This window comes from Hydra vulgaris, chromosome 07 (genome assembly GCF_038396675.1).
Source record: "Hydra vulgaris chromosome 07, alternate assembly HydraT2T_AEP".
In the NCBI taxonomy this organism is placed as follows: domain Eukaryota; kingdom Metazoa; phylum Cnidaria; class Hydrozoa; order Anthoathecata; family Hydridae; genus Hydra; species Hydra vulgaris.
This window is the reverse complement of record NC_088926.1, coordinates 13,085,001-13,100,891: the sequence shown is the minus strand read 5'-3', so window position 1 is coordinate 13,100,891 and position 15,891 is coordinate 13,085,001. Positions and strand designations below refer to the sequence as shown.

The following is a 15,891-nucleotide window of genomic DNA, read 5'->3' as shown; positions in this document are numbered from 1 at the left end:
TAAGAAAACCGTTGGAGTGTTGTGCTTCTGATACCGTAGTACTCCAATTTTCTGATTAGAAATAATCAGCTGTATCAAAGGCGTTCTGGAGATCAACAAAAACACCACATGCAAATAATTTATTGTCCAAAGCTGTTCTGATTTTTTACTTATATCAATTAGTGCATGAGTTGTTCAATGATTGTTTCTAAACCCATACTGATATTTATAAAGACACTTGAGTTGTAAACCCATACTGATATTTATAAAGACACCAGAAAGTTGTAGAGTCTATTGTGCATAGCTTTCTCAAATAGTTTGCTTATATTTGAGAGAAGAGAGATTGGGCGATAATTAGAGTAATCCAGTAGAGAACCTTTTTTATGTATTGGTGTCACTTTAGCTATCTTAAGGAGATCTGGGAAAATTCCATTTCTAAATGAGTTATTCATCATTATGGATAGTGGCTTTAAAATTATGTTTGTGATAAGCTTAAGAATAAATGTGGGATGGCTGTTTGGACCCAGACTTTTTTTGTTTTGAAGTTTCATTATGAGACTTGACACCTCAACTTCAGTCACTGGCTCAAAGAAAAAAGAGCTTTCATTAGGGTTTTTTGAAAGTCTCTAAAGTTATATTCATGACAATTTTTTTGTTTATTAGATTCTCTTGGATAGTAGCAAAGTAATTGTTAAAAATATTAGCAATTGTGGTTGGATCAGAGATGACTTTATCATTTATTTTGAGGTTGAAAGAGTTATTGTATATAGTAGGTCTGATATTGATAATTTCTTTTATTCCTTTCCAAGTTCTCTTAATGCTGTTTAGGTTTTTGTTGAAAAAGGAAATATAATACATTTTTTTGTTTTGTTTAAGTAAGTTGCTTATTTTATTTCTATATAACCTAAATTTATCCAAGAGTAGATTTCTTGTAATAATATTATTTGATTTAACAAATTTTTTATAAATGACAATTTTGGTTGAGATGGATTTAAGAATACCAGCGGTTATCCATGGTTTAGATTTAAGTTTAATTTATTTTTTTGTTAAAACTTTGTAGGGAGCATGTCTGTCTAGAACTTTTTCAAATGTGTTTAAAAAACTTATCATTGATTTATTTATATCCTCGTCGTTTATTTGTACCTCCCAGTTCATACTAGATATATCTTGTATAAAGGTTAGTACCAAAGTATCAAAGTTTTTGTTTCAGTATCAAAGTCAGTATCAAAGTATCAAAGTTTTGTCAGTATTAAAATTTTTGAAGCATCTTTTAGAGATTTTTATATTCTTTTTTTGGGGGGTAATACCAGGAAAACAGAGGAACTGGGTCATGTGGTCTGAAATAGAAATTGTTAGATTCCAGAGATTGTTTCAGAAGAATAGGAGTTTATAAAAATATTATCAATGAGAGTTTTGGTTTTTGAAGTTATACTTGTTAGAAGAATAATGGTTGGGAGTAGCAACCGAGAGTATAATGTTTGGAGATATTAAGAAACAATAGGAGATTCTCTATAATTAATTAAGTCCATGTTGAAATCACCCATTAATACAATGTTTTTTTTTTTTCATAACCTAGTTTTTCATGTAAAGGAGTTTGGGATGAATTCTTTTGGATTTAAAGTTGGGCGACAATATATTGCAGCCAATTAAAATATTGGTTTTATGAGGGTTGATAGCTTCAATAAAAACTAATTTGAGAAATTTCAAGGCATAGATTGTAAGATCATCACGAACTACATAGTTAAGATTAGAGCTTAGATAAAGAGCCCCACCTTTTTTTGACTCAGTAGGGCAATGTTAAGTGTTAAATCTATTTATGGTAATATCAGTTATATTTGAGTCTTTTATATATAAATTTGATTCAGTAATTCCTATCACCATAGGGGAAGTGTTAGCAGTACCAATAAGGCTATGAAGATCATCGATATGTTGTGGCAAGGAAGCAATATTGAGATGAAGATATATATCAGCATCAGGATTTAAAGAATTATTGAATTCAGTAACATCAAGATATTTACAGTTAATAGTTGAATTATATACATTATTCATATCTCTATTTAGACTTTTTAAGTGAGCAGGAGATTCAAGATATTTTATTAATATTAGTGGAACATTCTTGCATAAAAGTGTAAGCTTAAATTCTTGATCAGAAAGGCTACTAAATGGTATATTTTTAGAAATGCGATCAGACCATTCTAAAGAGTCATTGGAAATAATGTTAAATGTATGCTTATTGATTAGATTGCACTTTGTGTGAATCCAAAAAGGGCAGCTGTCGCATTGGATGACTCTATGGTTTTAGGACTTATGCAGTCGCATTGGATGACTCTATTTTTTTGCATAGTTAGCAGGATTGTTTTAACACCATATTTTATGAATTAATATTTATGATTTACATATATGTCTATTAGAAGTTTCTAAGCATATAGAGATAATGCAAACAAAATGATAAAGCAAAAAATTAAAATGATAAAGCAAAACTGAAATGATAAAGCATAGGATTAAATTCGATTAGATTTGTAGTTGTAAGTCAATTTATTTGTGTAATATATTAATAATGTATATAGTATATATATATATATATATATATATATATATATATATATATATATATATATATATATATATATATATATATATATATACATATATATATATATATATATATATATATATATATATATATATATATATATATATATATACTATCTTTTTATAATAACATTTTAAACAAAGTTAAAAAGAGAAACTTTACATTATAGTCATTACTTAAATATATAAGTTCAGATAACTAAGTAATATTTTTTTTTAAGTATATAGGGGTAATTAAGCAATATAACAGTAAAATATAAATTAATAATAAGAAATATAATTTTATGGTATTGGTAAATACACTAATATTATTAAGTAATAATAAGTATTTGTATACTTTAAGTATAAGATTATATAAGTATAAAACTATATAAATACACAAACTTATAATATAGATCGATTATAAACATGGAATATAAATTTACTAGGATAAAACAACTATATAAATTAATATAGAATTTACACTGATAAATTAATATAGAATAGATAGCAAACACGATAAATACACTATACACATGTACATATATACATATACACATATATACATATATACCAGTTACACTATGTATATATCCATATACACTCACATTTATGCAAAAAAATTTGTGCTTAGTGCTAATTAACAATATGCAATAGAAATTGTGTGAATAGTAAAGATCAGAAACAAATTTAACTTTTGTTTTACTTTTATATTGTTAACAAGGTCTAGTATAGTCTTATATAAGAAAGCTTGCTGTTTTGAACATAGATTAGGTGTACCAGGATATTGTTTTATGCAAAACAATAATCAATGCACTTACTCTTCTGTTGATAATAACAATAATAATAATAATAAATAAAAAAAATTTGATAGTCTTGTTAGTATTTAATAATCTTGCTAATGTGAACCTAGACCAGTTGAATCAGAAGATTGAAAACCTTTGTATGTTTAAATTAGATTCAATGTAACGCCAGTTCAAACAATGTGAAGTACGCTGTAGTCTTATTTCAATAAATTCTGATTATATAACAATATTATTATATATATTATGTCGTATATATCGATGTCTGCTATAGCTATTAGTAAAAAGGTGATCTAAATAATTACTAATTATTTAATTCCAAAATAAGTAGACATCATTTTTAATCAAGAAAGACATCTTTTCGCCACAACTTGAAAACTCCTAAAAAAGAAAGATCCAAAGATTAGGAGATAAAATTATTTACATATATATATATATATATATATATATATATATATATATATATATATATATATATATATATATATATATATATATATATATATATATATATATAGAACTTATGCAACTTTATGTTTAGAACTTTCTTTTTTCACAATGTACTCTCTCTCTCTCTCTCTCTCTCTCTCTCTCTCTCTCTCTCTCTCTCTCTCTCTCTCTCTCTCTCTCTCTCTCTATACACACACACACACATATTATATATATATATATATATATATATATATATATATATATATATATATATATATATATATATATATATATATATATATATATAGCACACATTTTCATAAATTGTTATTGCATAAAATCCTAATAAAGAAAAAAGAAATTAACAGTTAAAAGTATTAAGAATAACAACATCTGAAAACATTTAAACAGTTTCTGGTAAACAATTGATGTGGCAGTAGGTTAGTGGTAGAACACTTGGCTCACAACTAATGCGGTAGTAGTGTAGTGATAGAGTGCTTGCCTTATTAGCAAAAAGTTCCAAGTTTGATCCCTACCCTATCCCTGGTATTACCACACTCAACTTGTTTCTCTGCGCAGCAGCCTTATTCTTCAAGGTTCATGTTTTCGAGTTATAAAGTTTAGAGAGGGTTGAAACCACAATTAAAGTAGCCTCCTTGACTGTACTGGCCTTCGTAATCTTAGGGAGTTGAGTTAACTTATATATATAAAAGAAGTTTAAGACATGGAGCAAGAAGTTTAAAGCAAAAAGTCACCTCATTAAGGCTTATATGGCATGTTATATTGATTTGTAGAATAAATAAATAGTAGCTTATTTTATTCAATAAAATATCTTAAAATATAAATAAAGTTTGTTTCTGAAGGTTGTTTTACCATAACTCAACTCTACTGATGCAGCAAACAGTTTGTATAATTTAAGTTTTTAAAAGTTGAAAAAAACCAAAATCTTAAAATGTTTTTAAAGAAGATTTTATCTTTTTATGTAATTACTTTTTTTAATTTTTTTTTGTCCCATCACTAAAGCATAACAATAGTATTAGTCTATTCTATTTGCATGATTTACTTGATGTAAATATTTCAGTGAGTAATGACCATTATTATCTTTTTTTTTTAATTTTAATTTTATTTATTTTTGTCAATATTTACACATTTTATAATATTATACCTACAGTTATTATATATATATATATATATATATATATATATATATATATATATATATATATATATATATATATATATATATATATATATATATATATATAAAGTAAATATTAAAATTAAAAATGTACAACTTTTTGTTGGTATTCAGAGTTTCATGCCTGGCGGCAATCATTGGCCATATATTTTAAATCAAGAAATTAAGAAACCAATGAAAATACAATTTAAGCAATGCAACGGGATCTGACCTCAAAAAATCGATTACATGATGTCTTATTCTAACTTAACCCTGTCAAATTGACAAAGAAGGAATTTATTTTTATAATATTATACCTACAGTTATTATATATATATATATATATATATATATATATATATATATATATATATATATATATATATAGTAAATATTAAAATTAAAAATGTACAACTTTTTGTTGGTATTCAGAGTTTCATGCCTGGCGGCAATCATTGGCCATATATTTTAAATCAAGAAATTAAGAAACCAATGAAAATACAATTTAAGCAATGCAACGGGATCTGACCTCAAAAAATCGATTACATGATGTCTTATTCTAACTTAACCCTGTCAAATTGACAAAGAAGGAATTTATTTATGTTCTGACATTTGAATATAATTTAAGTTTTTTTATTTAATTAACTGTTTGTCATTGTTTGAGATAATTTCATATATTTTCATTAAGGCATATTTTGAACAATTTTGTTTTCAGGTGATAGGCTTCACATCTTCTAATTATTTTCCAACTAACCATGGGATACTTATTATTATTTTTTCAGTTCCAAACTTCTTTTGACAGCTCTGTATTGTTTTTATATTTAGGGGTATTAAATGATTTTAAATGGTTGGCATAACTCATTTTAAAAGGGTGTTTCACTTATACCGATGTATGATTTTTTTATTGAAGGGTTATCCAAAGTGATAATTGCTTGGTATACAATGTTGTTGGTCAAGCAGTTATTAAATAGAGGGCAATTGTTTTTATTAAGGCTGTTGCAGTTATTTTTACAAACCCATGCGACGAATTATTCAACCTTAACGTAATTGCAAAACATAATTAAAAATAATTTTTTAATAGAGTTTAGTTTTTCAGATTTATATTAGATTTTTTTTAGAGCTCTAGGTTTTAATTTTTTTTTTTTAATTTCTCTTTCGTTAAGATTTCTTTCTTTTTTATACAGTTTAGCCTGTTTATAATTTCTTTCCTTTGTCGGTTTTTTTCAGTGCGTTTTAAATTATCTAAAAAGCTGTGGTCAAGCTTTCAAAAAAAAAAAAAATGTGTGATCAAGATTGGAGTGTAATCACATGCCTTTCCTGTCCATGACTGGGACATGAATATATGTATATATGTATGTATGTATATATATATATATATATATATATATATATATATATATATATATATATATATATATATATATATATATATATACATATATGTATATATATATATATATATAAAATAGGGAATTCCACGAAAGTGGCGGTTGTAACATTTGACACTTTTTAAGCTATTAAAAATGAACCAAAAATGGAAATGACTTTGTTCATTATTATGCTTATTTTTTAACAAACTTTCCCGAAATGTAAAAGACTATCATATAATTTAGTATTTAAAAGTTACAGCATTAAAGTCTCCAACTTTTTTTAAAAATTAATACTCTGCGTATCGTGGTGGTTGTAGCGCTTACTTTTTACTACTTATAAACAAAACATCTTTGTCAGGCTTAATGCAGTGAATGGCATGGTAAAAAAAGGTCATTTGGTGTGTATATTTAGCACATATTGATGTTTTGAAGTTTTACAAGCATTTTGAAGTTTTGAAGCATTTTGAAGTTTTACAAGCATTTTTATGATTTTTCTGTTGTGATGGTTGTAACGAAAAATCCAATGCTTAAAAACAACAAATAAAACAACGCAATCAATGATTGCGTTGTTTTATTTGTTAATATTAGGGCAGGGCACAGTACCACATAAATATTATATATTAGGCAAAAGTGTAAATGATGCATCAAACATGTTTATACAACCCTTACAACATTAAAATTACACTATAGTATGAAATAATGATTTTTTTAAATAAGTTTTTTGCTTAAAAGTATTTTTAAGTAGTTATGGGGTTTAGTATGCATTTTCATAACTTTTTTTTTTCTTTCTTTCTTTCTCTTTCTCGCAGAATTGCCCATATATATATATATATATATATATATATATATATATATATATATATATATATATATATATATATATAATATATATATATATATATATATATATATATAAATTATGCTAGTGTATTCTACAAATAGAGTGCTCAATGTTCTTTAAGAACAGAGCAATAATAAATTTATAAAAATACTTCTGTTCATTCATTATTCTTTGTTTTTTTCTAATTTTTGATTAAGTGAGCAAATGCTTATATAAATATACTACAGTAGATATTTTACAACAAGAGATAAAGATTATATTAAGATAATAAGAGTAGTGCTTATGAAACTTTACCATTCATAAAGAAATTTGTTTTGCAATGACTTCCCTACGCATTGTATTTTTTCAAAAAACATGCTTAAAATGTAAAACTTAATATTATGCTTATTTTTTAACAAATTTTTTTTATAAAATCTACTCTCATCTACTTAATTGTAGGGAAGAGTTAAAGGGAAGAATAGCTAGGAGGAATAGATTGAATGATAAAAATTTATCGATTGGGTTGATTCATTGATTAGGTCAAGTTAGCACAGATTGGTCAAGTTAGTGGAGATTGGGTTTTTTATACTTTTTAAGATTTAATATGACAACAGTATTCCATACAAGAACGGATTTGAAATTTATAGAGATAAAAAATAGAATCTGGAGTAAAAAAGTGGAGAGCACAATAAAGAGATGCAACCTTAGCAGATGCTAATTTTGCAATGGATTTGATATACGGTTTCCAAGATGACTCATTGAGTACATTACCATTCATAATTAAGAAAGATCTAGATTGTTGCGATAATGATAAGCTAAAAAAAATTTTATCCAAGTTTTATCCGAGTTAAAGTTCACCACCCACTGAAAGTCCCATGCTGTAGCAGAAGTGAGATCCTTTTCAAGTTTAAATGCCTTCTCCAAGTAATCATAGAGTTTTGGCTTCTTATCAAGACAAGAATAAATGGTTGTAATGTCAGTGCCACCGTGGTAGTATTGCACAATGCCATTTTGGTGGCATTGTTTGCTGTGAGAATTTCTGGTAAATTCTTAGATGTGAGAATTTATGGGAAATTCTTCAATGTGAAAATTTATGGGAAATGGTTAATGTAAGTTAAAAAAGGATAGGACCAAAGATAAGCACTTTTCTTCATTTCTTGTAACTTCAGGGAGCCCCTGATTTAAGATTAAGTGTTAATTAAAACCTTGCTTATGGTAGGAAGAAGACTAATGGGGTGGTTGTCAGATGAGTCAGATCGCTCTCCAGAATTTTAGGTAAAATAACAGATGCTGCTTTCCAGCATGCTAGAAAACAAGACTCTGATAAGCACTTGTTAAATAGTTTTGAAAATATAGATGAAAGCTCTGGAGAACACGTTTGCAAGACTGTAACAGGTGTTTTCTGGGCAAGCTGTAGAAGAGTTTAAGCAGGAAATCACTTTAGATACAGAAGCTGAGGTGATGCGAATATCAAGCAATGGATCAACCTGTTTGGCTATATCAGGTAGCACACAATTAGTGGAATCAAGAGATAATATTGATGAAAAGTTCTTAGCAAAAAATTCAGCTTTGTCTTTAGGTGAGGTATCAAAATCTGAACCATGCAAGAGAGGAGGAATAACAGATTTGTCCTTATTATAAACACTGTTGAAGATTCTCCAAAAGTCTCTGGAGCTGAAGTTTTGAATGAAACACAAGAATTTGTTACCTGAGAGTTGTGGGCTTAGACAAAAGCTTTTTACAATGGCTTCTAGCAATAGTAAACAAATGTCTGTTGTCTTGAGAATCGTTTTGGCAATAGATATGAAAGTAATGGTTATGATTGGAAAATGCAGCAGCAATAGATATGAAAGTAATGGTTATGATTGGAAAATGCGCAATGAGAGGAAAACCATGGAAAAAAGTAAGGCTTGACTTAGAATTGTCAAGAGGGAATAAAGGATTCCATGCCAGCCTGAATCCAAGAAGCACATTTGTTAGCAGAAAGACGAAAGATTTCTACCCAAGGGCCATAACAAAGAAAATCAAGGAAAGAGTTCCAGTCAGCTTTAAGGTAGTTGTAAGAGGTACAATGATAGGGGATGCTGATTATCAAGAAGAATGACATAATAGTTTTAGAGAGATCAAATCATGAAGTCAGAAGAACTTAGGTCAGAAGTACCTAAGGATGAATGTGGAAAAACTGAGCAATGACTAGGATCAGAAACAAGCCATTAGTAGAGTAGAGAAGGTAAATGGTTTGAATTCAAACCATTTACCTTTGCATTTCAAAAAAGTCCTAAAATTAAAAATTATGAAATTTATGATTTTTAGAAAACTTTTATAAAGTTGTTTAGAACTTTCAAATTTTTTTAGATGCATATGTAAATTACAAATAATTTAATATTAAATGATAACTTTATGAATTCTTAGGACATTTTTATATTTTATTATTTCATGTAATCATATTGACATTGGCCTTTGGTATTCTCTGGTAAAAACTGATATTTTTTATAAAATAAATATGAATGATTTTTCCTGCTTTTAAAATAATTCTTTTTTTTTTAGAGAAAAAGGACAAAAAGAAGCATCAAGTGATAAGGAGGTATTTTTTTATTTTATCATTATTTATAAGCTTGTTAAATAAGAAAGTGCAAACAGAGAGTAAAGATTTTTTTTATTGATGTAATGGTTAACTAGTTCTTTCAAAACTTTGTTCTTTTCAAATTTTGTTGTTTTAATTCATGATTCAATAACAAACAACAATTTTATTTGTGATTTCTTTCTACTTCCAGTGTGGCCACAGACTACACTATTACTATTAATGCTCTTTTTTAAGTTTTACGTAATAATAATAAAAAAATTTGATTAGAAATCATCCGAATTAATGCTTACAATCCTGTTTAAGTTGTAATATTCTAAAATCATAATTCAGTTATTAATGGAATATATAATTACAAAAACTGTTGTTCAAAATGACTATAAACTTATTATAAACTGTTTAACTTCTTCAAACTGGTTTATTTCAAACTGTTTTAACTCAAAAAAATATCATACCATCATTAATATTTCTTTGTTTCAAAACAATTTATAAAGAGGTATAATTAAAAAAAAAAAAATCTACAATACACTTATGCAATATTATTTATAACATAATTAACCAAAATTTTGTTTGCACTCTGAGATACAATGTTGACAAATAAAATTTATTTTCAATTTATAGAAATAAAACTTAAAAAAAAACAGTCATTAAAACTATACAAAAGCAAATAGATAAAACTTAATAACTTTTACATTTTGCAATGAATTGTTATTTTATTTATAAAATAAAATTCTTTTATTACCTATTTCTCATTCATTTCAAGTAAAAATTTTAAGGAAATAGTTCTTATCACAAAAAACATTTCAGCATTAAAAAAAAAAAAATTCAACTCTTTGTAACTTAAATTCTTACTGTATTTTATAAAAAGTACTTGTTTCTTTAAACATATTTTTGATATTTTTATAGTTGAAAACTTGTAAGACAATATTGGTAAAATGAAATACTAAATAGAGGAATATAGATAAGTATTTTAACAAATATGATCCAAAAATCAATTTTTCAACAAAAAGATTAACAATGACTTACTAAATCATTATTTCATATTTTTATTTCACCAGAGAATTCTCTTGTGAAAACTTTTTAATAAAATTAATATAAATTATTTTTCATGCTTTTAAAGTAATGCTTATTTTTTAAACACTAAAAATATTTTGTGTTTAAAATTAAAAAAATATTAATTTATTAAAAACGAAAACAAAAAAAGTCCTTGGTTTTTTTTTCAAAAAAATAACTTTTCTAAATAGGAATATTGTTAGGTTTGCGCTCAAGAAACAATAGTGTTTATGTCTTGAGTTACTTTTTTGTAGCTTAAAAAATTTTTCAAAAACAGTAAGTCCGTGTTTAAACACACTTCTATGTCAAAGTTTTTAAAATTCTTAAAATTTATTTTTAATTCTTAATAGTTTAATTCTTTACATATTTAAGCAGTTAGGTTTTTAAAATATATATTATTTTATGTAGGGCTCTACATTACAATTAGATGCTGAAGGTTATATTATTCGACCAGTTGATTCTGTAAGCATTAATTCAGCCAAACTTTCAAAAGAAAGTAATTCATCAGATTCAGATTCAGACTCTGGTAAGTATGTCTGTGTGTGCCTATAAATATATATACTTTTAGATTACTGTTTTGCTGAGTCAAATCTATTTTTTTTTATTCTTCAAGATGATGAATTGAATTACTAAGTATGTGTTAAAATTGTAAATTATTTAGATTTTAAATTTTTTAATAAATCCAGCAAATATAACTTTTATATCCAACTTTAATCTTTTTTTATTTATATATAATATATATATATATATATATATATTATATATATATATATATATATATATATATATATATATATATATATATATATGTACATATATTTATATATTATTTATATATATAATTAATTTTGGAATTAAAAAAAAAAGAGGTTCTTTTTTTTAATTCCAAAATTTTTAACACAATTGTTTTACCATGCCAGCATAGATGAGAGTTTGACAAAAAATTGCACTTTTAAGTTAGCAACTTTCTGGATTAACTTAGGCTGTTTGTAAAGTAATCATTGTCGGATCACTATCAAAATCTTCAATAATGATCATTAGTTTTTCATTTTTCATTTCTCATTTTTCAGTTAAAACTGACTTGATTAAACACATTTTTGTGATCACTCACTTCATTTGTTATTGTTTGCTTACTTTTTGTTCATTATTTATTTTGCAATAATATTCATCCAATGTATATTCTATATATTATAATATGTATGGAAGATTCTTTCATGTCTTGATGCAGCAAATATGTATGAGATGATGTAACAGATTACCTCCAAGCCTGTTAACCAATAAAGTAAAATTGAAGTGCTGTAAAAATGTTTTAAATGAAGTAAAAGTTAAAAAGCTTATTGGTAACTTCTCCGTATTGCTTAAAATATTAATTAAAAAGCTTTACAGTAGCTTCTGTGTTTTGTTTAAACTGTTAACTAAAATGCTTATTGGTAGCTTCCATGTATTGTTAATACAAAGAATATAATTGCTTGTTTTATTTCAACTTCAGAGTAAACTTGATGTTCAACAACACATTTCATCTCTAATACATGGATCTTAATTTATTACCTCTGCCAAGGATATGGTAGAACAAGGGTATGGCAAAGCAAGGATATGTCTAAACTATTTGCAAAAAACTTTTTCTTTAACTCATCTCTTGAACTATATAATTGGTTGTTAGCCACCCAAATAACTCCAGCTTCTGCTGCTAATATTATTTCCCACTTTAAACTTCTACACTATGTGGTCCATAACATTCTGGTCTTACAAAAGTGTCCTCCAGAACTCTCATTGTTTCTCACTAAACTAATTAACAAGTGCTTTAACTAAATCTTGTTTTCCTGACAACTGGAAAATCTAGAAATTGCTCTGACTTCTAACTAATCTTACTATTGCCCAGTCTTCTTATAAATAACCTTACTATTGCCCAGTCTTCTTATAATTATTAGCAAAGTCTTTGAATTGTTAATTAATAAGATTCTAGTATCTAATCTTTAGTCGAACTGATATAATATAAATTAAATAGTCCAGCATTTTCACTGAGTGCCTCACAAATTTTACAAAGCATAGAATGCCTAAGATGATCTTTATCTCCCATTTTACTTTTTAAAATTAAAAATATTTGAACAATAAAAAGTTGTATCGTGTAAAATGCTTTTTGTGGCTGTTTATTAGAAACTTTATTATTGTTGAAACTTTATGTTATTATTGTTGATAATTGTTATAAAATCAATATTAGTTATAACTTTAATCTAATATATTCTTTATATTTTTTATAGGAGGCATTTTAAGTAGTTTTTAACACATATTTTAAAAACATGTTTGTGTTACAAGTTTTATTTTACTAGATGATGAAGGTCAACAAAAGTTACAAGTTAGAATTAAACCTATGGAAGAAACTGGTAGTATGTCTGATTTATCACAGGAAGAATTTAAAAAAATAAGTGCTGCTATAACACTTATGAAACCTACAGTGAGCTTATTAATTTGTTTTTATACACATGTTCAGAAAAATTTAGAAAATGTTTTTCCAGTTTTAATTTTCTTTATTATTTTTAAAGAAACCAATAATCATACCAAAGTGTCTGGATAAAGAATAAATAATTGCCAACCTTTAAAATTGTCATTTTAAGGCTAAAGTAAGCAGGGACTTTGAACAATCTAATAAAACACCAATTTTTTTTTAATATGAACTCTAAAAGGCCTAAATAATAATTTAGATTTGGTCGGGAAGTTTACATTAAAAAAATATATACTAATTTAGACCAAGAATTAAAAAAGATTGAATATCGAATTCGTGCCATACTTTTACTTAAGATAAAAAAAATTTTTTTTATTATAAACTGCCATTTATAACTTTTACTTTAAAATTCAAATTTTAATTCTTATATTAATTTATTTACTTGACTCTTTTCACTCTACCTCTGATATAAGGTTACATTAAAAAGTTTTAAAGCAATTAGAAAAAAATTCAATAAATATTATGTATTCTAGTAAACTATAAATGATCTAGTAGAAAAATGGGCAACATTGAAAAAAAAAAAGAAAAAAAAAGCAACGCAGCAGAATTAGCTAGAGACATCTTTTAAAAAAATGCTAAGAAAGTTTTTTGGATTAGAAAACATTTTCTCTATTTTAAGAAGAAACATGGAAACTACCTAGATTCATACAATTCAGATAAGCAATATTTATTAGATTAAATGACAAAACGTAAAATGACACTTATTTCAAAGGATTTAGCATATTGTCGAAAGATGAAAAAGATAGAAGAAAGAAAATTGTGATATTTATTGAGCAACAATAGCATCAAACTGAGAAAACTGAAACTGAGTTTTATTATCAGAACAAAGTGATGTCTCTTCTTGCTAGAATTCTGACTATTCAGCAAATGAAATTAAATCAGGTACTAGTGCTTTAACAGTATTACCTAGAAAACAAGTTGCAATTACAGGTGTTTCTAAAAACATTTCATCTAGAAATATAATGCACTTGCTCTCTGACATATTAGTTACTTCTGAAGGCAGTTTGACAGGCTTCTCGCTTTCTGAATCTACCATCAGACATGCAAAAAAGAAAGCAGTAACTACAAACGCAGCTAAATATTGAGAAGATATAATAAAAGTTGCCAGGCAAAGTAAATTTCCAATAATCACACACTTTAATGGAAAAATTTTGCAGGATGTTACTAACAGTACAAAACAAAAAAGAGATCGTTTTGCTGTTCTTGCAAATATCAATGGTGATTTAAAGCTTCTTTGCATTCTGCCAATGGAGCACGGTACTAGAAAATCATCATGATACTTTTGCAAATATTTTGGATGAATATAAGCTAAGAACTTATATAAAGGGTCTGTGCTTTGACACAACTGCAACTAATACAGGAAAATATTGCGGCACAAACATTAGGTTCTGTCAAACACAGGGTTCAATTATATTACAGCTTGCATGTCAAAGACATGTTTACAAGCTTCACTTTAAATATTTTTGGGAAAAAGTTTTGCTCTTTTTGATAATCAAAGTTTTCCAAGTTAATTGAGCGAAGGAAACTATGGATAAATCAAAGTTCAGAAAGTTTGACAAAGTTGCATTTAAAGGAAATTATCTAGAAAAATAAATTGAAGAAGCTGTTAAATTTTGCAAATATGCACTAACCAATTTAGTGTTTCCAAGAGGTGATTATAAAGAACTAGTAGAACTTAGACTCGCCTACTTATGTCCAGATGTAAGCTTAAATGTTTATGCTCTGGGATCAGTTTCCCATTCATGTTTTATGGCAAAGTTATCTTAAAATTCAAGTTTTAAGTAATCAGTTGCCCTACCATTTGACAGCTAGTTTACAAAAAGAAATCATTAAAATGGTAGAATTTATTTCTATATTTTATACTGTTTGGTTTGTGCATTCTTCTTTAGTTTCCTCTGCACCTTTTCAAGCTACCCAACATTTATACTGACCATACTGGCAGATGGTCCAGTATAAAAGTTGAGTAGAATCTTATGATCTAGGAGCTAATGATGTTCTAGAGGGAATTGAAGAAATATTGAAATCAATGGAGAGACATTTGTGGTATTTTGATCAAACCTTGATTTCATTATGTCTCGTAGATAAAGAACTCAAAGATGATGAGAAAGAAAAAGCACACTATAAGAAGTCTAAAAATCCAATCCTTAAGAAAGTTCTAGACTTCACCCAGAGAAACCACCTAGCTTGTAAGGTGGAGGTATTCTGTAAATGGAGGGGTTGGGGGTGGGGAGGAAACAAATTTTACGCTACTCACCACTAGCCTTCCTATAGGGGGTGCCTATATTAAAAATTATTTTTAAAATTTAATTTTGGATGAAATTAATCTTCTTAAACAAGAATTTGATAAAATTTGTCATGGAAAGTCCAAGAGATAAAAAAATTGGTCAATTGATATATACATAAAGCTACCTAAAATTAGAACGTTTTGTCCATTTTTCCAGGCTCAATTCAATGCACTTTTTTAAAAACTTAACTTTCCAACTAATTCCAAATAACTATTTAGGCCTTTTAGAGATCATAGAAAAAAAATTGGTGTTTTATTTCATTGTTTAAAGTCCTTGCTTTTTGGTTAAAAAAATGGAGGTTTTGGGCACAAATTGTAAAA

At 26.5% G+C, this 15,891-nt stretch overlaps 1 protein-coding gene across 4 annotated transcripts in view; it reads left to right on the top strand.

The window, feature by feature from the left end:
• LOC105843033 (F-BAR domain only protein 2) overlaps positions 1 to 15,891 on the top strand; it is a 90,587-nt gene that overhangs the window by 43,862 nt on the left and 30,834 nt on the right. For all 4 annotated transcript variants that reach the window (XM_065801098.1, XM_065801099.1, XM_065801101.1 and 1 more), the window contains exons 13-15: positions 9,700 to 9,736; positions 11,195 to 11,312; positions 13,114 to 13,238. In XM_065801098.1, the coding sequence (XP_065657170.1) occupies positions 9,700 to 9,736; positions 11,195 to 11,312; positions 13,114 to 13,238 (280 nt within the window). The remainder of the gene's footprint in view (positions 1 to 9,699; positions 9,737 to 11,194; positions 11,313 to 13,113; positions 13,239 to 15,891) is intronic.